Here is a 22301-nt window from a genome sequence, read left to right on the forward strand (position 1 = left end):
AAGTAAGACAGTCGTATATAAAAGAGGGTAAAGTCGGAATGGAGTTCATGATGGAAGACAAGGACAAAAGAAAACTCTACTGTTAAACTCCTGTTGTGTTTCAAATCAGCATTTTATACCTCTCTCCACTTTCTGCATATGAGTCATTTAAGTAGTCATCACAGGGCCTCTGGCTTCTCAGTATCTTCAGCCCGACTCAGCACCTGACAGCATGGCAGGAGAAGGTTCAGTGGGAGATGAGGAACATAGCTGTTCATATGTGTTGGACTCCACTTGGTTGTGACCGGACGGCCCACGTATGCGCTACTTGGTTGCAATTATCTCTGTAGTATATAAGGCCAGAACATTTGCACCGCATTTGAGGCCATAGACACCAGAAAGACACCATCTCGTTTTTGAACAGTAGATAGTGTCGACATAAATAGCATTCTTTGAAATGTACTGTTCCACCTGCACAGGCACGATGGGGACTGCAGCTATAATATGTACACGATATTGCGTGCGTTGCAGTAGTCCAGGCCGGACTACTGCAACGCACTCCTCATCGGGATCCCCAGCAAGAACCTCCAGCAGCTGCAGTATATTCAGAACCTGATGGGGGGGGGGGTACCACCACATCACACCCATCCTCAAATCCCTCCATTGTCCCACCAGTGCCTCCATGGCACTGCCCCCCCTACATCAAAGAACTCATCGCCCCCCATTCCTCCTCACGTCATCTCCGCTCTGGACAGGCAAATCTCCTCCAGCTCCAAAGGACAAGGCTCAGGTCTATGGGCGACCGGGCCTTCAGTTCAGCTGCACCCAGTCTGTGGAATGCTCTCCCCGACCATCTAAGGGCACCACAGACTGTGGATTCTTTTTAAAAAGGCCTGAAAACTCACCTTTTTAGAAAAGCCTTCAGTTTGCCTGAATTATCTTAATATTATTTTGCTCTTTTTTTTTTCTAGTTTTAAAATGTAGCACTCTGAGGTCATTAAATTGATGTAAAGTGCTTTATAAATAAAATATATTATTATTATTATTATTATTATTATTATTATTATTATATACTAAACTTTAATAAACTAGATGTGAATTAATGTTCAAATTAAATTGAAATAATTGTTTTGAAACTAGCAGTAGCCCCATGGTCGTTAAAGATTTCATTAGCAAACTACTTAACACGGTACAACATATTTCTAGTTACTTACATGTATTAATAATAATAATGATGATAATAATAATAATGGGAAAAATTGGTCCAGTCGGGGGCACCAGATGACAGGAAGGGAAGGCGTCACTGGCCTCGACTTTACAGCCATGTTCTACATTCTTTTTAGTGGGATATTGTGTATCCTTTTCATTTAGTCCCGTCAACTCTAATAACATTTGCCAATATATAGCAGTGAAACAGAAAAAATATCAATATCATCTGTCAAAAAGTAATTTGCTTGTAGTACTTTTAATTTAACAGACACAAGTACAATGGAAAGTTGTTGTGTCTCTTCACTAACCAACTCCGCTGTGTTGAGTAAATGTAAGCTCACCCAGAGAATTTTAAGCAGAAACACACACAAACAAAAAAAAAAAAATTGGGAGAGAGGCATGTTTACCTTTGGGTTTCATTCCCCTTCTTTATTTACACTTTTTAATGCTTTAGCAACTCTCTGCAACTGATGTTTTTCAGAAGAATCTGTGTAGATTTTTGCTGAATACGAGATTTCAGCTTCTCCACCATCTCTGGTTGTTGTTGTCTGATTCTCCCTCTCACAGCAAACCATATATTTTCAGTACCAGACAGGTCTGTCTGTCAGACTTGGGCAGGCTGGCCAAGTACGCAGTCTGTGTCTATGAAATCACACAGTTGCAAGTCGTGCAGATGGAGGTTTGGCAGTGTCCTGCTGAAGTAACCGCAGACTTCCAGAGAAAAGATGTAACATATGTATGTTAATTCAAGTATAAGCTTGTGGATCAGCGGTCACCTCAAACGTATGCCGGTCAGTCATGCCATGGGCACTGATACACCCCCATACCGTTACAAACACTGGATTTTTCCCCTTTCTAGTTTTTGGCACATGGAACCAGACGTTAGCTTTATCCCAGAAGCAGCTGAAAGTTGGACTCATCTGACCACAAAACACGTGTCCACTGTCTTTCCGTCCATCTGAAATGAGTTTTGTCCGGAGAACAGTTTTGCTGAGTTTTCCTAAGTACTCCCTGGCCCATGTGGCTATAATGATCACAGTGGCATGACAGTTTCTCGTGCTGTGCTGCCCGAGGGCTCGAAGGTCATGTGCATCAGATTCCAGCTTTGGCCTTTGTATAATGAGATTTCATCAGACTCCCTGAATCTCTTACCAATAGTATGCACTGTAGATGTTGAAAAACCAACGTTTTTTGCAATTTGACACAGAAATTGTGCATATGGTATATTGTATCCACGTTTGAAAAGACTAATATATAAATATATAAATAAATATTTGACATATTTTTTTAAAAACCTCTTGTGTTCTTGCTCATTATTGAAGCTAAGCGGCCACCAAGTAATCATCCTGCTGTGGTAGCATTGTGAGTTTTTCTTTTTTAAAGTGACAATACTTGCTGGCTTTTACTTGAAACTTCGACACTTCAACCTCTCAAGGAAAAATTGGTTGAAAATCTCTTCCCTTTGGCCTTGTGGGGGCGAGCTGTATGCATGGATTCTGATCACATCTGAAAAACATCACTTATGCAAACAGAGTTTGGATAGCTGTTTTTATTCTTGGGGAAAAAGTAACCTCCGTGTCTTAACCCTACCCTATCCTCAAGAAGCGAAAAGCAGCTCTGCCCTCGACGCCTCACTCATTATTCAGGCCACTGTTTTCCTTCAAAATTATCCCTCTTTGATCCTATTCAAATCTTGCTGTCAGCTGGCGTGACTCGTCATCTGCAGTGCAGGCTTTCTCGAAGTAATGAGCGCTTTTGATTGCGTAAGATAAACATTTTCGGAGCTAATGTTGGAAAAGGGGGGAAAATGAGTGCTCAAACCCGCCTTGTGATATTTATAGTTAAAAGATGCAGCTGGAAGTCTCTGTTCATATGTCTTCAGGACATTATAGTGCCTTCTTGTTTTTGTTTTAAGTGTCCTGTAATTACTTAGTTATCTATTTATTTATTTAACTGTCTGAGACCATGCCAGTACCAGTGATTACCCTGGCACGTGCTGCTCTTTCAGTCGCAGAAGACATGATGAAAGTCAGGTCCCAGTATCACATTTAGAGTCAATCAGAACGTGTGCATTTCTCACCGTGTTTTTTCCTGAATATTCTCTAAATATGACCATGCAATAATGCACGTTTCATCGTGCAAAATTATTTGAATCAATTTTCCGACTATAATGATAAAAAACATGTTTATATGAAACTCCTTTGCTGGCACTCTTTGGTTTGCTAGTCTATTTGTAACTAAATGTTTAACCTTTATTGTTGCTTCTTGTGTAGTTACAGACACACCTCTCCAGTTATTTGATGACCCAATCCAAGAATCAGTGCAAAACAAATTTTGGAGTAAAGTCATTACGGATCAACCATTTTAGTGTCAATCACCCTGAGAAAATATCGAACCTGAAAATAAATTACTGATGGGGAACAGATGTGCAATAGCAAACTACAAGGAAAGCCTCAGTGCTTCTTGAGAATGACTAAAGGACTAAAACTTAAAAAAATGATCTTGGACACAGACATAGATGAAACAACATAAATGTAACCAGTGCGGTTTATCTGATAACTCAAATGTCTTCTGGCTGTGAGCAAGAGAACAGCTCATGCGTTGTAAAAAATGACAGAGAAATACTCACTCCTTCTTCACCGTCTACCACACACTTAATCCTTATCTGCTCTAGTGTCCGACTGTACAAAATGGAGTTGAAAAGGGCAGCTCCCCGATGTCCCCTCCACTAGACTGCAACTATAAATATGAATTCACCTCCAGTCACCATGCCAGTGGTCTTTGAAATATAACATTTTTGCCCCCATGGAAATTTGCCTCATAAATCATACAATTCAAAAGCAGTTCACCCGCAGAATTAGCTTGTTATTGCAAAGGCTCACTAAAAGTTTGTCCTCTTGACTTCTTTTCAAGCTGCAGGTTTCAATCTACTTTCTCAAACTTGCTACGTGATGTTCAAAGTGAATTTTAACTCTTGTTTCGACCATTTTGTTATTATGAAGCATAGAAAAACATCAAATAATGACATTTTCATGCGTTTTCTGGAATGGAACCACTTAGTTAGTAGACCAATATTGTCAATCCATAATGTTTCATTACAGAAATGCTGATATATTTTGGGCATTTGTGTTCATTACATATTGCAGAAAAAGATGCTTAGAATAATTCAAGGTTGATGACAATCCATAGTTTGCAGCAGAGCAATCCCTGCTGTATGTTTACAAAACTGTCTATAAAGAAGTGTGTGATGATATTCGCCCTTTTGTCAGGAGCGTGTGGTCACAAATCATAAATAGCGTCTCCTGTTTTGCATGTGACATTCTGAAACTGTTCTGATTTGCAAACGCAGACGCAAGCAGCTCATTTTGATATTGACCAGGGCAGTCTACGTGGGGCCGTGCATACCAGCGCAGAGTTGTAAACAGGCAAACCTTTTGATAACCAGGAGCCTGTAGGCTAATTAATAAACAACACTTGCTTTTTCTTTTTTGTTACAACAAAGGCTCTGATAGCATGAAGCTGATTATCTATTCAGTTGGAACATAACATGCGCTTTTTTAGATTAAATAAGAGCACTATCATAAATAAACTATTCCATGAATGAAGTAAGACTTCACTGGTTCAGGATCGGACAGAACACTAAAATGCTAGCGGTCCACCAGCGGGTCATCAGCCGTTTCCAACACAACTTGAATGTCGTACTTCAGACTAAGACTTTACGCAAAACTTGGTCGTGTTTTTTTTTTACCTGCCAAAATGTTTATTCAGCAGATTTTACATAAGCCTAAATTAAACAACCCAAATGGGTAAAGGTTCCAGAGTTTTTCGGCCTCCCTTGGAGAGGTCAGGTATCTCTGGCATTACTGCGGACTTCAGTAACAACTTCATCTCCTCTGCTTCGGTATTTAAGTGGTGAAAATCACAATGTTGATATATAAGCTTATATTCTGCATCAATGAGAGCTATTTTGAAGTCATGAAATGATGTCATTGTGTACTAGTCTTCTACAAACGCAATTAAGAAATCATTGTAGTAGGCAAACCTCCTGTTTTTTGTTTTTTTGCTGACATTCAGTGTGCTGGAAGTTTCCACTTCATTCTGGCCACTTGCCAACATACAGATATATAATCAAAAATATATAATAGTGTGATCTGGTAACCATGTTATCATATATATGTGGTAGAAAGAGGACACGAGAAGAACAGTTAGTTGCAAAACTATCGTGTCTCAGAGCATTTGCAGAGCCTCCAGAAAACATGAATTTCTGTCATGTTTCTACTTGTTACTGAATCTTTTAATGAAGTAGGAATGTCTCTATTAATCCTCTCACAGATGGAAGATTTAGCAGTCATTCTATGGCTCGGCTTCACTGTTTGGTGAAATCAAATCAAAGAAGTCAGCACTAAAACGTACAACAATACAGCAATGTTTAATTTAACGTAAGAGCCTGCGGGAGGCAGCCATATGATCTGAGGTTGCAAAACATAACGTCAGCTGACTACCTGAACATACTGGAAATCACCAAGTTAATTGCCAGGCAGCATGAGATATTATTTTCACACATGGATTGGCCACTACAGTCCCGACCTTAAACCCATTGAGAATTTTTGGGATGTGCTGGATGTGCTGGAGAAGACTTTACTCGATGATCTTACTCTGATTGATACAAAATCTTGGGGGAAAATGAATGCAACTCCGGATGGAAATAGATTTTGTGACATTGGGTAAATGCATCGCAGTAATGCCACATAAAAGGCAGGCTATAACCAAAGCTGAAGATAGTTCAAAGATTTTGACCAGGCAGTGTATTTACATGTCGAATCAACAACAATTTTTATTACTGTCAAAATCTCTCTGTCCCGGCCTTATAATGATAGCAGTCTCATTTTCAAGCTTGTTAAGTGGTCCAGATGCGCTCTACATTAAACATTTGATCTTAAAAGGAAATTGGGACGAGAATCCCATAAACATGGAATTACTCACATGCAGACATACGCTCTTACAGGAAACTTTCTGACCTCATTTGCAGCTGCTTGGAGTGTCGATTTCTGTGTATGAGCACATTTATCCAGAAGCCACATACAAGAATCTGTTTGACAAAAAAACCTTTGCAACCTGGCTGGCTTTGATGTCAACTCTGTTACATTAACAGACACACTAAGACAAAGTGAGCGCTCTCTGTCTTTGAAGTGCAGCTGAGGCAGATTTACTGTTCCACATTGACCAGAGACGGTATTTAAGACTCTTCAATGAGACAGATCCGATTGCAGGTGAGACTTTATGTGTGTGTGTGTGTGTGTGTGTGTGTGTGTGTGTGTTTGAACAGGGTGATAGAGTGACGTGTGTGCTTGTGTGTTCAGGAGAAAGGGAGAGATGAACAAAGAATGTGTGAATGCGCGATGCCAAATATGCCAAGTCAGATGAGTCAGATGATTATCAAAAAGCACTTTGACCAGACTCTGATTGCTTTTTTCAAATAGATTATACAGATTTACAAAGACGTGCTGTGACTGGCTTCATTGGGAAGATTCTGCTGACATACTGACAGTATTTCAGCCAGACAGCTGAAATTCTTGGAAAACACATGACTGCTCCACCCAAAATTTTGCAAGTTGAGATTAGTGGCAAGTACCTGAAAAGTAAAAACAGAGGAGCACTGAACTGGTAGACGGGTTATTAAACCTTTAGCTGTCTGGGTCTCCATTAAGATTGTCTCCTAACCTTTAGTCTGGGATGCATAACCGCATCCATCACTTGCAAGTTACTGTCCTTTGGCTTGCACGTGTGGAAATTGCAGATTCAAGACACTGAGCTAATGGGGAAATATGAGCACTGTGACTCCTATGTCTCGTATATTTAATTACGTTTTCCACATCCCACACACAAAAATCCCCCCTGATCGCAATGTGCTAATGTTTATGCAGGGCGACTGTACTTCACGGGTGCAGAAGGTCACATACTGTAATAAAGGGTGGAGTGCTGGGTTCTTACAGGGTGTTTGATCATGTCATTGAAGATTGCAGTTTATATCGTTTGGAACAGCTTTAAAAATAGAAATCATCCACTTTTAATGATTTGCTAAAGGTACCCATACATAATCAGTGACTTTTTATTTTATTTGCAGATCAGTTACATGTTTTATCTGTGTTTCCTCTGTGATAGACTCGGTTTTTAGGTTTTCCAATATGTGTCTTATGTTACTTCTGAAATCAGATATTAATTTGCTCAATTGCTTCATTAATCATTATGTGTAAAAAATAAACAGCATGTCAAGCGCTCAAAGCAATTACCCTGACAGGTTGTAGGTATTTAAATGATGATCTTAGAAAAAGATGGCAACTCTGTTGCTGATGTTGGTAGTGTTTCCTTCCTTCACAGAGTTATGCTCCCTCAGAGTGGCAACTTTGGCTGAGTTGAAAGCTAGCCGCTGTTGTTTTAGAGCTGAAGCATTGGCAGCTTTATATGTTTTGTTGAACTGTGTTATCTTTTTCACTCAGAAATTGAAAATAGTGATAGAATTCCATGATGTGAACACTGTTCTCACACTGTCTGACCGAGCTGCACAGGACTGACTGCCTGCTGAGGAGCAGAAGGGAAACATAACACATCAGGGGATTTTCCCTCTTTTATTATTTCCTTTTTTGTTACTGTATGTTGTGTCATGCAAATATGGCTAAATGTCGACATCAGCTTGAACGCAGGGACTTGAATTGCAATACTAATGTGTTATGTTGCCAGTTTGAACAGAGCAATCTGAATACCCCCCAACACTGATTGTCACCATATGAAAAGATGCATGACTGTGACACATTAAGGCATGGAATCACCTTTATGAGAATCACAAACGAATGTCATTCTTTAGTAGTGAACCATCTGTTTTTCTGATCATCTGTGTAGCTTCTCGTCTGCGGTTTGTGCAGCTCTTCATTTAATCGGTTATTTCTGTGTTGTGTTTCTGCAGGTTGACTCTCTCCCTGCATCCAAAACCAACTGGGAGGCTGTAACTATGCCCATGTCGGTGAGTCATGCGTACACATATACACACACATTTTCAAGTTCAATTAGATAACCAGACCTGCTTTTTAGTCATACTTTAACCATGGGAAGGAGGTTATTATTGTTTTAGTTCAATGTCAAAGACATTTCCGGTTGGGTTAGAGTGAATAATCAGGATTATACAACTTTATTCCAGACTAATATTGGGGTTTTAGATAAAAACCTCCAAGAGACCATTTCCAACACAATACACATATATAGGTTACTTGCCTTCTAACCTAGCTGCTGCTCACTTAATTATACTTAAGAAATGATAGCTATGCTAATGATTATTACATGCTGCAGGATCCGTTTGCATGAGGCAGCACACATGCACACACGCAGTATGTATTAATTCTTCTGTTTACTGTTAATCATGTATGAAGGTTTGCTAATACCGTCACACATGTGTTATGTTACTTTTGAAATCAGATATTCATTTGCTCTAAGAATCACTCTCATCTATTTTAATTGACTTTATAGCCTCTACCAGTTATGGTTAGCCAACTTTTGACATCACTGTTGGATAAGGCTATTCCTTAAAGTAATTAATAAGAATATAGGATGACTGCTAATAGAAAGTAATAAGTCAAGTTACTTGCGTTGAATAGAACAGAATACTTTGTAGTTACCACATATGAACCACCCATTTTAATTTCTGGTTCACTTTTGCTTTAATATCAGCAAATGCCTATTTTTTTTTATTTACTTACTCTAGATCACAGCAGGTTCTATTCTGTGCTGTATAATCTGAAACTTTGCAAGCAACCAACTGGAATGATAGATGCTTCATTAATCATTATGTGTAAAAAATAAACATCGCACCAAGCGCTCAAAGCAATTACCCTGACAGGTTGTAGGTATTTAACTGATGATCTTAGAAAAAGATGGCAACTCTGTTCCTGATGTTGGTAGTGTTTCCTTCAAATAAACAGAGTTATGCTCCCTCAGAGTGGCAACTTTGGCTGAGTTGAAAGCTAGCCGCTGTTGCTTTTGAGCTGAAGCACTGGCAGCTTTATATGTTTTGTTCAGCTGTGTCTGTGGTGTTGTTGTTGTCTTTTTCTCTCAGAAATTGAAAATAGTGATAGAATTCCATGATGTGAACACTGTTCTCACACTGTCTGACCGAGCTGCACAGGACTGACTGCCTGCTGAGGAGCAGAAGGGAATTTCCCTCTTTTATTCTTTCCTTTTTTGTTACTGTATGTTGTGTCATGCAAGCATATATATGGCTAAATGTCGACATCAACTTCAACGCAGAGCAATCTGAATACCCCCCAACACTGATTGTCACCATATGAAAAGATGCATGACTGTGACACATGAAGGCATGGAATCACCTTTATGAGAATCACAAACGAATGTCATTCTTTAGTAGTGAACCATCTGTTTTTCTGATCATCTGTGTAGCTTCTCGTCTGCGGTTTGTGCAGCTCTTCATTTAATCGGTTATTTCTGTGTTGTGTTTCTGCAGGTTGACTCTCTCCCTGCATCCAAAACCAACTGGGAGGCTGTAACTATGCCCATGTCGGTGAGTCATGCGTACACATATACACACACATTTTCAAGTCCAATTAGATAACCAGACCTGCTTTTTAGTCATACTTTAACCATGGGAAGAAGGTTATTATTGTTTTAGTTCAATGTCAGAGACATTTCCGGTTGGGTCAGTGTGAATAATCAGGATTATACAACTTTATTCCAGACTAATATTGGGGTTTTAGATAAAAACCTCCAAGAGACCATTTCCTACACAATACACATATATAGGTTACTTGCCTTCTAACCTAGCTGCTGCGCACTTAATTATACTTAAGAAATGATAGCTATGCAAATGATTATGACATGCTGCAGGGTCCGTTTGCATGAGGCAGCACACATGCACACACGCAGTATGTATTAATTCTTCTGTGTACTGTTAATTATGCATGAAGGTTGCAATGCTTCCTTAGACTAACTCTTTGTAAGTACATGCAATTAGAATAATTTATGGGGGTGTGTGTTACTTCGATGGAGTTCATTGATACATGTGTTTCATAATGATTAGTGTGTGTAGGTCTCTATTGAAGTTTCCCTATGTGGATTGATTGTGTTTGTGTATTGACATCTCACTGGCTATGCAGACTGGATGATTTGTGTGATTTGTAGGCTCTTTCCACTCTACATCCAGGGCTACTATATAGGTCTTCTCATTTATTTTATGGCTGTTTTATTATAAGTTGGAAACTGCTTTCTACGACAGAGATTTTATGTACTTTGATGCATCAGGTGTTATGCTTGATCGTTTATAGTTCATTATAGAGATGAGGATATTTTTTAACTTCCATCTTCTTTTTTATATTGTTGAACTTATGCCTTTTTAAATCCATCCATTCATTTTTAATACCCGCTTAATCCAATTCAGGGAGGGGGCTGGAGCCTATCAGGAAGCAGGATACACCCTGGACAGGTTGAAAGTCTGTCACAGGGTCTTTTTCTTTAAATCCATATCATAACGATATAGTAACTTATTTAATATGAGCCAGGGTCACATTTCTATTGAATATGTAGTGATACTCACTTTATCTTTTTTGATTTATGCCCATTAGGCTATTTTATTTGAACCCTCACAATAAATAACACACTTTACTTAAACAAATGTTAAAACAAATGTTTAATCCCAGCAGAGTGCTTCTGTTCCAGTGTTGGCTGATGATGATTCCATCTCTCCTCCATAAGCTACTTCAGTCTTCTCATTACTCACTTATGTCCTTTGAAGACATGGCTGAGTATAGCAGCTAATGTCAATGATGTAATAGTCCCCGGTGTAATGATAGTTTTGTGCTATCCACAGAAGTGGCCCACAGAAGGGTCCAGTGGCCCTCCATGATCATCAGTGTGATAAGCCGCTACTTTTGTGTCATTTCACTGACAGCATTCACTGATTTGGAGAAGGAAATAGCCTTTGAAGAATCTTCTTCTTAAACCTATATCTTGCATCAAAGATGTCGAACAGAAAGCTTGTCAAACAGAAAAATATAAATAAGAAAATCTTTATAACGCTCTAATTTATCTTTATTTTTGTTTATTTATGTGTCTATAACAAGAAAAATGTGTACATCCACACAAAGGGGGATTGCTTCATAGTGGTATTCAAATGAATAGTTGCTCCAGTGGCAAATTAAGGCAGAGATTTAATGATGCCAAAGAATCCCTGCTTTTATTTTTATGAATAAAGTTACATTTTAAGTTTGATTCAAGGTCTACTTTACAACAAAGGTTGCTTATAAACTGCCTTCTGAGGTGTAATACAGTTCTGTCACATTCAACAGAGGTCTCTTCTCATGAGAATGGATCTTTTTTTTTTGTTTTTCTTCACTTTTCACGATTAAAAAGTAACAGCTGTGTATTACAATAAGCACAGCTCATGAGAGAACTGGAATGACAGTGAGCGAATCTCACTTGAAGTTTAATGGTAGGTGGTAGTGCGGTTGTGGAGCTTGGATATCTCCAAATCTATCCTTGAATTCTTGGATTTCTTTTCATTGTTTTCTAAACAGTGCTGTTGTCTTCGCCACAATACAGTGTAACTGGAGACTAATCATTAAAAATATGCAGAGAAATATGCAACTTTAAAAATATTAAGGATCTTGTCGTGTTCAGAAAATTGATTATTTTCTTTTCTGTATCACTCTGCTGATTAGCAGCCAACAGTTTGCTTTACAAGACTCACGCAGTGAAGATGTAAACATCTTCCTTTGTGCATGATTGGAAAATGAATTGAAACGAAAGAATAAAGTGACACTCCCAAGAAGGATTTAACAGAGGTTTGAATTGACGATAAAGTCTATATTTCCTTCTTTACCTTGTGACCTTTTGCTTTTAGATGGACATCGGTGAAAAGGAGATACCAACGGGAGTGACAGATGCTCCTTTGTCACTGGATGATTTGGACAGAACCATAGCAGCCTTTGACACGGTGGAAGAGCTTCTCAAGTCCTTGAACCCAGACACCTGGAGGCAAGACCTGGACAACATCTACATTCAAACGTTCATTCATTATAGATCCAGGGCCTATTATCTGGCAACCAGACACAATAAAGGTAAGATATACAGATCTACAGGTTTTACAAGGCAGCTGACACCTGTCTATAACTTCCTTTGTGGAAATCTTGTGGATGTGTATTGCACGTAGAAACATGCATATGTACATCACTTTAAAACAAATTCATCAATCTGATTCTGTCAAACACAGATACTGCATGTGTTTGCATTTCACTTTCAGTTACTTTATCAACACTATGGCTGTTAATGTGCTTCTACAGTCTCATGACATTTCTCCAAAACGGGTCTGAGAAAAAAGACATTGGGCAAGATAATGACAAACAGAATGTTCACAAGAAATTTGAAGACATGGAACAGCAATATCATCAAAGCCATCTGCCTTATTCTGTGCAGGCTTCCCTTGTGCTGTGAAATCAACTCTGACCTTTGAGATTTGAGGACTTGAGCGCGCTGGGGGTGCCCTGTGGTGTCTTCCACCAGCACAATTAAATCAAAATTATTGATGCATAAAACAATCATTTTAATTGTTAATTAACCGGTCATGTGGATACTAATATTATATAAAGTTTTTAATGAGCCTAGAGATTTACTGACATGTTGATCTTGAACAGTTAATGCAGAAAGATGAATGCTTTCATCCTATTTTTCTGCTGAGTTCACAGTATTTCTGCAGTCCGGTGCAGTCGTTGGTATCCGATAGATAACAGAGAGGAGGGAAGAATGTGAGACCTTGTGCTTACCGAGACAGACCCACACAGCAGGAAGCCTACTGTTCTCTCATTGACTGGGCTATAGTTGGAGCTCAGGGGCTGAGCATTACACAGGTCAAAGTGTAGAGCTCGGTGATGTGAAGGAAAGGGTGAAAGAGGGAGGGAGGTCTCATATTGAGTCACTGAGAGATTTACAAACAAAACAAAAGCAGTTCAAGGCAACTATTTACTGTGAAGTCATCGCCAACAACATGGAGTCAATATAGCCATAGATTTTGTCCATAGGACTAACTGTGATAGGGCACAATGTATCACAGGTAGAGCTGTATTTGAGGTATGAAAGTAATATTATTGTAAGTACACATGTTAGAGAGTATGTGTTTCGTGTACACGTCTGTATAAAAGCACCCCATCTCCCCCATCTGTGCCTTTATATCCCTCGCCTGCACTGTTTTGGTCTGTCTAACTGAGGGATGTCCTGTTCCTTAGTAAATATTTGCACTTGACAGCAAATCTATTTCTATTTTACAGTGCATGTGTGTGCTCTGGTGGCATGGGAAGGCTTTGTATGTGGGAAGTTTGTGCATTTGGCAGGGCTTCATAAAGCTGTGTAGGCACTGGAGGTCCTTAATAAACCAGTGTAGCACCCTCTAATTGGAAATTCAACCTGTGTCGCAGCACAGAAATCTGCCAGAGTCAGCAGCTTAGCTTTGTTTTCATTAGGATACACAACCTCACACTCATCTTTGCTGTCATGAAGGTCCACATGGTTGATGATAAAATTAATTGGAGTAGGTTATGTCCACACATTTAGCCTCACCCAGGTTTAAATGAAATAATAATGATGTTCAAATAAACAAAGCTTTATTTGTATTTGTGCTGCATATTGCAGCAGGAACTGGGCTGTAATTTCCCCACACTTATACACAGACACTACGCTTTCCTCGTGTTGCTGTCTGCGTGAGTGACAGTCATTCTTGCAGTCTTACTTGCGCTCTATGTCTTCTGCTTTTCTCCCTCCCTCACACCCTGACAGGGTTCCACACCACAGCTTTCCTGAAATTACACGCATTCCCCTTTAACAGACACAAGCTCAACCCTGCTAGCACACACATATACACACATGCACCAGCACACTCACACTATTAACACCCAAATACAACCTATGTGGTCACTGTCACTCATAGAAACGTGCACCTAACCACAACACACACTGCCCATCAGAGCCAGGGCTATAGCACAGGCTGAAAGGAACACCACTTTTAAATCGGGCCTTCTATCACACAGACCACGAAACCATCACTTCCCCATTGCTCTTTTGAAAAATTCACAAATAGTAGAGATGATGTGTTCACTGGCACTTGTTTTTTTCTCAAAAGGAGATGACAGATGAAAATATTGTTCCGATTTGGCTGTGAGAAGAAGCATGTTCTGTTGTGGCAGAATGCTGGGAATGGGCTCCAGACCAGATGAATTCTTATGCTAAATAATCCCTGTATGACGTCGCAACTCAACTATTTTGCGTCATATGTAAGTGAAAATAGAAAGCAAATAATTGAAGTATCTAACCAAAAATAGGAGGAGAAGCTTAGACTGAGACTGGCATTTAATGCTGGCATTGTTTAAAAAAAGTTGAGACAAGGGCTTGTTTGCCAACGTGTTGCATCATCTCTTCTTTAAACAACACACTCTGTGTGTTTGGGAACTTGAGACATATTGCTGGGGTTTTGGAAAAGAAAAGATTTCCTAGTCTTGCTTTTATATATATTTTTTTTATGTAGGATCAACCGCACTGAGTCTCCTTAAGACCCCTAAATCCTCCATATCTTTTTTGATAACATACTAATTGCTTTCAGGGGGAGACAGGTCTGAACCACGGGCAGGCCAGTAAAGAACCCAACCTGTTTCACCAAAGAGCCATTCGGTTGTAATTAGATTTGATTCAATTTATTCATATAACATCCATTCAAAATAAATGTCATCGCAAGGCACTTTAAAGAGAAAGTTCAATTAGAGATGGTCCAATTCAATCTAGTTCATTATAAATGTATTCATATCATGCCACTTCATAAAAGATTCCCTAGCGAAGCAGTGGGAGCGGACCTCCAGCAGCCAACTGCCTGAGCAGACCTGTCCTACCGAAAGAAACGATGCCTTCCCTGTAAGCGATGCTGTCTGGATGGCAGCACATACGGAATGTCTAAGCTTTTTTGAGCAATAATGATACCTTCACAGACGTGCAAGTCACCTAAACTAATGCACTCACTGAGAATCATGAATTCTGTCTTTTAAACTTTGCACTAATACCAAACTAACTTGTCTCATTCCTCTTTATCTGAGAGGACTTGAAATCCATGATTTCCAAGAAGAAGAATAACATATTGAACAGTTTGCCCATGTGGTATTTACGAGGCGGGTGAACCTCTACTAATATTTTCCTCAGAGACAGTTAATTGAATTAGTTGCCTGATCACATAAAACCTTTGAGATTAGTATTGTTGACTGGGCTTCCCAGCATGTGACATGAATAGAAAGTCTCACCATAAGAATTCCCTTTGTGAGCACTTGCTTATTGATTATCAATAGCATTCGGTTTCTGTTGACTCCGAACATGCTTTCATTAGGTTTCTGCCCCTCATACACTGAGATAATGAAGAGCATGTTCGAGCAGATTTGTCTTTGTTAATACATATACAATGTGCATGCAGGTATTAGAAAGCTTCTACTGCTGTGACTGATCTGCTTTGGTGACACTAGGCCATAGTCACTGAAACCGAATACAAACCAGTGTCACCAAGACACATTGCTGCAGTGAACTGCAAATATTGATCATGATAAGTCTGTAAGTATTATACTGGCTTAATAAAAGTGGAAAATCTTGTAATCCCCCAAAAAATGTTACTTATCTTCACTGGAAATTAAGACGTCCCAAAAAAATGTTCTACTTTGTCTTCAAAAAAGGATTCCACCAACAAATTGTCTCAATATAGTTTGTAGGGACCTTTTCAGGAGAAGTAATTAGCTAACTAACTTCACCTTGTGCTGGATATTGACAAAGTCATCGTGCACAAACTGGCATTCAACTACTTTTCAGTCTATAGAGGGTGTGCAAGAATTCAGTCGGGTCGGCGCGCAGTCATACAGGCACTGAAATGACTCCTGAATAGAGAACAAAGCCACAATACACAGAAGAAAATCAATATGTGAACAGAACAGAGAGCAGATGCCAATACTTGGGGATCCGCTCATGGTTTGAACCCTGAATGGTTACAGAGTGTTGATTGTTCCTCTCTGTGGTGCACACTGTTCTGTGTGAATAGGCTAAGTCCATCATCATTCCCTAAATGGTTCGGCTTATGGGTGTGAGCGCTCATGCCACTGCGGTCTTTGATTAGTTTAATGGTTTCTTATACTTTTTTTTTTTTGGACAAAGGGTAGTTACATTCCACCATAAAGGTGAATGTATCAGCTAATTCTTCTCTTTATGTTGTGTTTGCCAAGAGGTTGTTCTGTCATAATTTGGCTCTGCAGGCTGTGAGAAGTCAGACAGAAGTCCATTGGGTGCCTGCCATGGCGCTCAAGGATAATCCCTGTGAATCTTGGGAAATCAATACAGGAATACTCGTAACTCTTTTCACCTTATGACATCAGTGTAATTTGATCAGATCGAAGACTTGGAGTTTCCCACACCGTTCCCACATTGAGCCTTTTTAATAACTATTCCAACTTAATACAGATAGTATGACTTTGCTTTGGCACTGTGCAATGATGTCCATCAGGCTGTGCTGACCTTTACTCGTCCTTTACTTCGTTGAGGTTCCAGAAGTTCCCCCTGAGGCAAGTTTACAGAGCCAATATCCAGACTGAATGCATTTAACATATAAAGGTTTTATTACAGATTTTTTTTTTTTTAAAGAATCATTGTGATTTTAGTTAGTCTCTTTAAATACAGTACAACATATTCTTTGCAATGCGACTACATACTTTAAAGATGGTTAGAGCTCAAAGGCACAAGCATCGCAATACTTCTATACAGTTTCTTAGGACTTTGTCCTTTCTCATGTGCAAGAGTGGTGCAATTTTTTCCGACATTTTTAATTACATTTCCGTTTCTTCAAAGTTCCTCTGGTGAAATTCTGCTCATCAGAATCTCATGTTTACTTTTTTCTATTAAACTAATCCTTTCATGGCTTAAAATGGCTCCGATGTAACTCTACACCTTTGACTCTTTTGATATGCGCAGACCTATTAATATGCAAATTGTCCTCTGCCTCTTTATCTTTTTCGCTCGTCCGGTCGCAGCTACTCACCTTCGACATTGTTCTGAGACTGTAGAACTAATCCACGTCACACAGCAGCACATTGTTATATTGGTGCAATTCAGCCAAAGATTTATTAAAAACCTTTCTTTATTGTAAAGAAAAGCAAATCGCAGGGTCTCCGACAAATAGTTTGTCAAAATTGTAAGGTATTCTATGTGTCTTTTTCTATAATGTTGCTACTATTTGATCAAATTTGCTCCCAATCACCAGCTCTCAAAGGCTGCCCCATAGCCTTGTGTTAGTTCCTTATGTTGGTTACACCTAAACCACTGTTTTTCAGACTGATGGTGCACTACAGTTTCAAGGTGGAGATGCTAAGCAACGGTGCTGACTACTTGCTTTGTTTTATGTCTTATCGCACATAAAAACCACCATATTAACTTGTTAACAAGGCTAAAAGACTAATTTTAATTTGAAGGGGTCTATAAGTTTAATGACTTCTCTTTACTCAAGTTTATCTCTATAGTTATTTGTATCACAGTAGAGAATCACTGGTGGTGTAATTATCGCCCTTGGTATGGATGGTATGTTGATTAATATCCAGCTGACTGCAATCACACAGCACTCAATTCTACACGGACTGTGGCTCTTCTTTTGCCACTTTTTTCTATTCTTCTCATCCTTCTTTTCATTTTCTTTCCGATTCTATCCTTTGTACCACTTGTGGTTACACTGGATTATATTCAGAATAATGGAAAACACTCACAGAAATGATGTGGTTTCTTTCTGGCATTTTTCTCTCCCAGATATTTTTATATTTGTTGTGGTTTTCTCTTGAAGCCAATCTCAGATTGCAAATCTAATCCGTCTATTTTAACCATTCAGCAGCTTCAGAGTAAATGTTCACATGCTACAGCAGCTAAACAAAGCAGGCTTGTGTCATTCAGTCAGAGCTTTCTAATAATAGCCGCATTCGCACTGTAGGAATCTTTTGCAGTTCCTATAACCTTTTAAGGAACAGGGCCGTTTTTTCCCGCATTCACACATACAGGAACTCGGGATCATGGCCCTCAGTTCCTATAACCATTTTAGCTCCTTCTCCGAGGCTGGGTCTTTTCTGGGTTCTATAGAAACACATCTGACGTAGCTGTTTGGTAGCTTCGCCCCTTGTCATGTTGTCACGGCTGAAATGTTTACTCATAGGACACGGACACAACTGCTCTGTTCGAATGCGGCTAATGAATCTTGTAAAATATAGAGGTAGATTAGGGATCAATTTATTCTCCTGCACCGGGTTTTTGCCCTCATGAAAAGATACTTGTGTCGCTTAATTTGGGTCACAGCACCATTAGACTTTTCTGAAATGTGTTCTGAACGATTGCAGAACGTCTTATGTGCACAAATTAGGCAATTTTACTTCAGACTGATGATAAGAAGAAAGACTGAGCTCAATACAGTGATCTACTGTAACGTGGTGGTGTAGCGTGGAGGTGAAGGAGGACCCGGATGCAGATATTTCAAAGAAAACATGCAATTTATTATAAATAATCCAAACAAAAGCGCGGCTGAGCTGGAATACAAAAACCTAAACTGACAAAACTTGAATCAAAAAAAAACCTGACGATGAAAGATAAACCTGCCATGGGCAACAAGGACAAACCTGATGACGGTGAGGATCTGGCATTGAACATGAAAAAAAAAACCTGGAGACTAAATACTGAGGAGGGTGATTAGTGATTGAGTGCAGCTGAGGGGAGAAACACAGGTGATGTGGGTGAAGCTGATGGCAGGGCAGAGGAAACTGAGGAAAACATGGCAAAAACTGAAGACTAACCAGGAACATAAAACATGATAAAACTAATAGACATGACATCTACAATCAATTAATATCCTGTACTTCCCTTTCTTTTCTTTTTGTGTCCGTCTTTCATCCACTCATGTAACCACCTCTGCAGTCAATTGTTCTTGCAGTTATCTCATATATATATATGAAAAAAAATATAGAAGGTGAGTTGCTGTGATGATGAATGATGAATACAAAAAGTAACAAAGATTAGGATTAAAAAAAATCTCAGTAAAGGCCAAACTCATTCTGGTGATATATAGTGCTCATTCCACAATATATCAGTAATCTCAGACCCCTTTTCATAGAGAGAGAGTCTATCAGTTCCGTTAGACCAGGTATTAATTGACAGTGTGATGGAAAAGTTCTGGACAGAAATGCAAAGAGAGACAAACAATAAACACTTGGTAGATTTGTCAGGTCCTTAACCACAGATCAGAGGCATGCACCCAGAGATATCCGAGAGACCTGAAGAAGGATACATGGAAAGAAAAAGCTCAAACTATTGGAGAAAGACACAGAGGTAATGACATGAAGTAAAGGCACATACAGGGGAGCTTCTCTGTTCGTCATGGGTGGTCTACCAGCAGTCTGGGCCTATAGCAAATGGAGCTGGTTCCACAAGAGAGGAGTCAAATGGCTGAAGCCCCTCATTCTATTCTGTTAGAAACACCTGGAACCACGAAATAAGCCTGCAGCAAAGCGCCCTATTGAGAAAATATGGAACTATTAAGTCTTTAAGATACGACTTTGACCAGTACGGTTTTATTTTTTATGTGTGAGGAGAAATACTTTAAACTCTTTTAAGATTCCATATTTTAAAGAAGAGAAGCTCAAATTGCTGGGGGCTTTTTAGAGTTCTGGGGGCATCGCAATAACAGCTTTTTGGCATTACTCTAGGACAGAATGTTCCTAATTTTGACAATATGACAGATTAAAAAAGGTGGTGCTAGATATTAGCTTTATTTGGTTGAAATAATTCTAAGGCTCCTCACATTACAGTAGTACTGAAGAAAAATGTGTTGCCATCCAGAGTAACTACTGTGCAAGGTCATATAGTGTGTTTCTGAGGCATTTCGACCCCAAAATAATCACCTCAGTTTTTTTTTTCATTTTGAAGGAGAGAGAATTACAATTCAACCAGAACTTTATGTTGTTAGGACATGATTGTACTTTGTGTAACTGAAATGTGTCAGATAGACAATACAGACAAATGTCATCTGCATAGCAATGGATATTCATGCTGTGTTTACAAATAATGCTGCCTCACGTAGGCATGTTTAAAATGAAAAGTATTGACCCCATCACAGAACTGTGTGGGACTCCATTAATGACTGTTGGGTTTGTGGAAGACTGCGTTTCCAGGCCATAACTACAAGTAATATTTTTCTCTTTTTTCCTCTCTCTTTTGTCACTTCCTGTCCAGTCGATCTTAATCGTCTCTATGATGATGTTAAGCGATATAGCTGCACTCCTCGCAACTACTCAGTGAACCTGCGTGAGGAGCTCAAGACGACCAGCGCCGTTTTCTTTCCCCGATGTCTGTTGGTGAAACGCTGCGGAGGCAACTGTGGCTGCGGAACCAATAACTGGAATAATGGCTGCACCTGTCGGCCCTCAAAAACAACAACCAAATTGCATGAGGTGTGCACGCACACGCACACACAGCTAAAACACCCACACTGCATGATAGAAACTAACATATGTAGTTCTGTCTTACTTTTGCTTCCTCAGTTTTAATAACTACCAATACAAGTTATAGTATAATGATTCCAATAGGATCCATTACAAAATAGAGGTGAGGTACAAGATGCAGAAAAAGGTGCAAATGCAAAACCCTTTATCTAACTGATATGTGAGGAACATAAGTCTCCATTATGTCAGTGGCTCATGTGACATTTGGCAAAGTGTGTGGGAGAGACCCTTTTGTCACAACTGCGGTTCTGAGGTGAGCTAGAGAGGAATTAATTGTGTGTTGAAGAAGTTTGTGACAGTTTTCAGTGAATTTGAATCTTTGAAGTCTTAATTAAATTAACAATTAAAAAGTGACAGTACAATAAAAGAGACAGTCATGAGCCTTCAGTTAATTTTGTCCCCAGTTACGTCATTTTGTAGATCTAACAGACAAATACTCTTTACACTTTACAACTTATTTCGAAAACAGTTGGGAGGTTGTGGATTAGAAAATAGATCTATATAATCTTAACATTAGATTTGAGTAAAGTAACACTAGAATCTGTGCGACAATAGAGAATAATGTAGACCTAACAAGAACAAGACTGCGTGTTTCATATATTGTGCTATATGTAATAAACAAACACACTCACAAAGGACAAGAATAAAAATAGAATGTTTTAGTTTATCTGTTATCAGTTTATTTTTCTGATTAGCGTTTTTTAAGCATTTGAATGCGGCATACATTCATGTGTGAAATCAGTTATGTGATTACAATCAGTGATGCAGGAGGTACATCAAAACACGAGTTAACTGACTTTAAACTGTAGAATCTGTCCATTGTTGGGAGGATTATGATAAAATTCCTTATTTCCAGGATGTGTACTGATGTAATCACATCTTTATTGTTAAAAGTCATGCCTTTTGTCAGGTAATCCTTTCGCCCCTGGATTATATCATTAAGAGAGTCAGAGAAGCCATAGAAATCTGTGTACTAATCTGGCAAGGTAGAAAATAATTGATGCTTTTCTCAGGCACACTGCTGAAAACCATTTTTTACTAAAGACACTCCTCACTGCATCCACAAATGAAAGTTTAAACTACCATGTTAATTCATTGTTTCTTTTTGGAAATCTTGAGTGCTGCATCCTTGCTATTGAGCAGAGGGACCATCTGACCTGTAATCAGCGCTCAGTTCAAAAGTTACCATCCTTGGTGATATGAGGGAGGAACAATATATATGACATGGGTAACCTTCACATCGGCCTTTTGAGCAAAATGTAAGCTGCTATCTAGACAGCAAGACGTTGGCGGAATCCATTCTGCACACATTAGATGCAGTCCAGACCAGTCACCCATTGAAGCATTAGGCATATAAAAAGACATGAAAAACAGAACAAAGTGAGCCTGGAACTGTTGAGCCACTGAAATCGTACAGTACATCGTGAAAACAATTTTAAGCATATTTCATTCTAATTATAATGCTTAAAGATTATAATTTGAAAAAACAACTCAGTATCTTTGATGATGTTATTGTGCTTATGA

At 39.1% G+C, this 22301-nt stretch overlaps 1 protein-coding gene across 1 annotated transcript in view; it reads left to right on the top strand.

Moving 5' to 3' along the window:
• Window positions 1-22301, top strand: part of pdgfd (platelet derived growth factor d) — a 66516-nt gene that overhangs the window by 41402 nt on the left and 2813 nt on the right. Inside the window, exons 4-7 of the mRNA XM_075473594.1 lie at window positions 8150-8206; window positions 9698-9754; window positions 12089-12305; window positions 20509-20726. Of these exons, the coding sequence (XP_075329709.1) occupies window positions 8150-8206; window positions 9698-9754; window positions 12089-12305; window positions 20509-20726 (549 nt within the window). The remainder of the gene's footprint in view (window positions 1-8149; window positions 8207-9697; window positions 9755-12088; window positions 12306-20508; window positions 20727-22301) is intronic.

Source organism: Odontesthes bonariensis, chromosome 9, assembly GCF_027942865.1.
Source record: "Odontesthes bonariensis isolate fOdoBon6 chromosome 9, fOdoBon6.hap1, whole genome shotgun sequence".
In the NCBI taxonomy this organism is placed as follows: Eukaryota; Metazoa; Chordata; class Actinopteri; order Atheriniformes; family Atherinopsidae; genus Odontesthes; species Odontesthes bonariensis.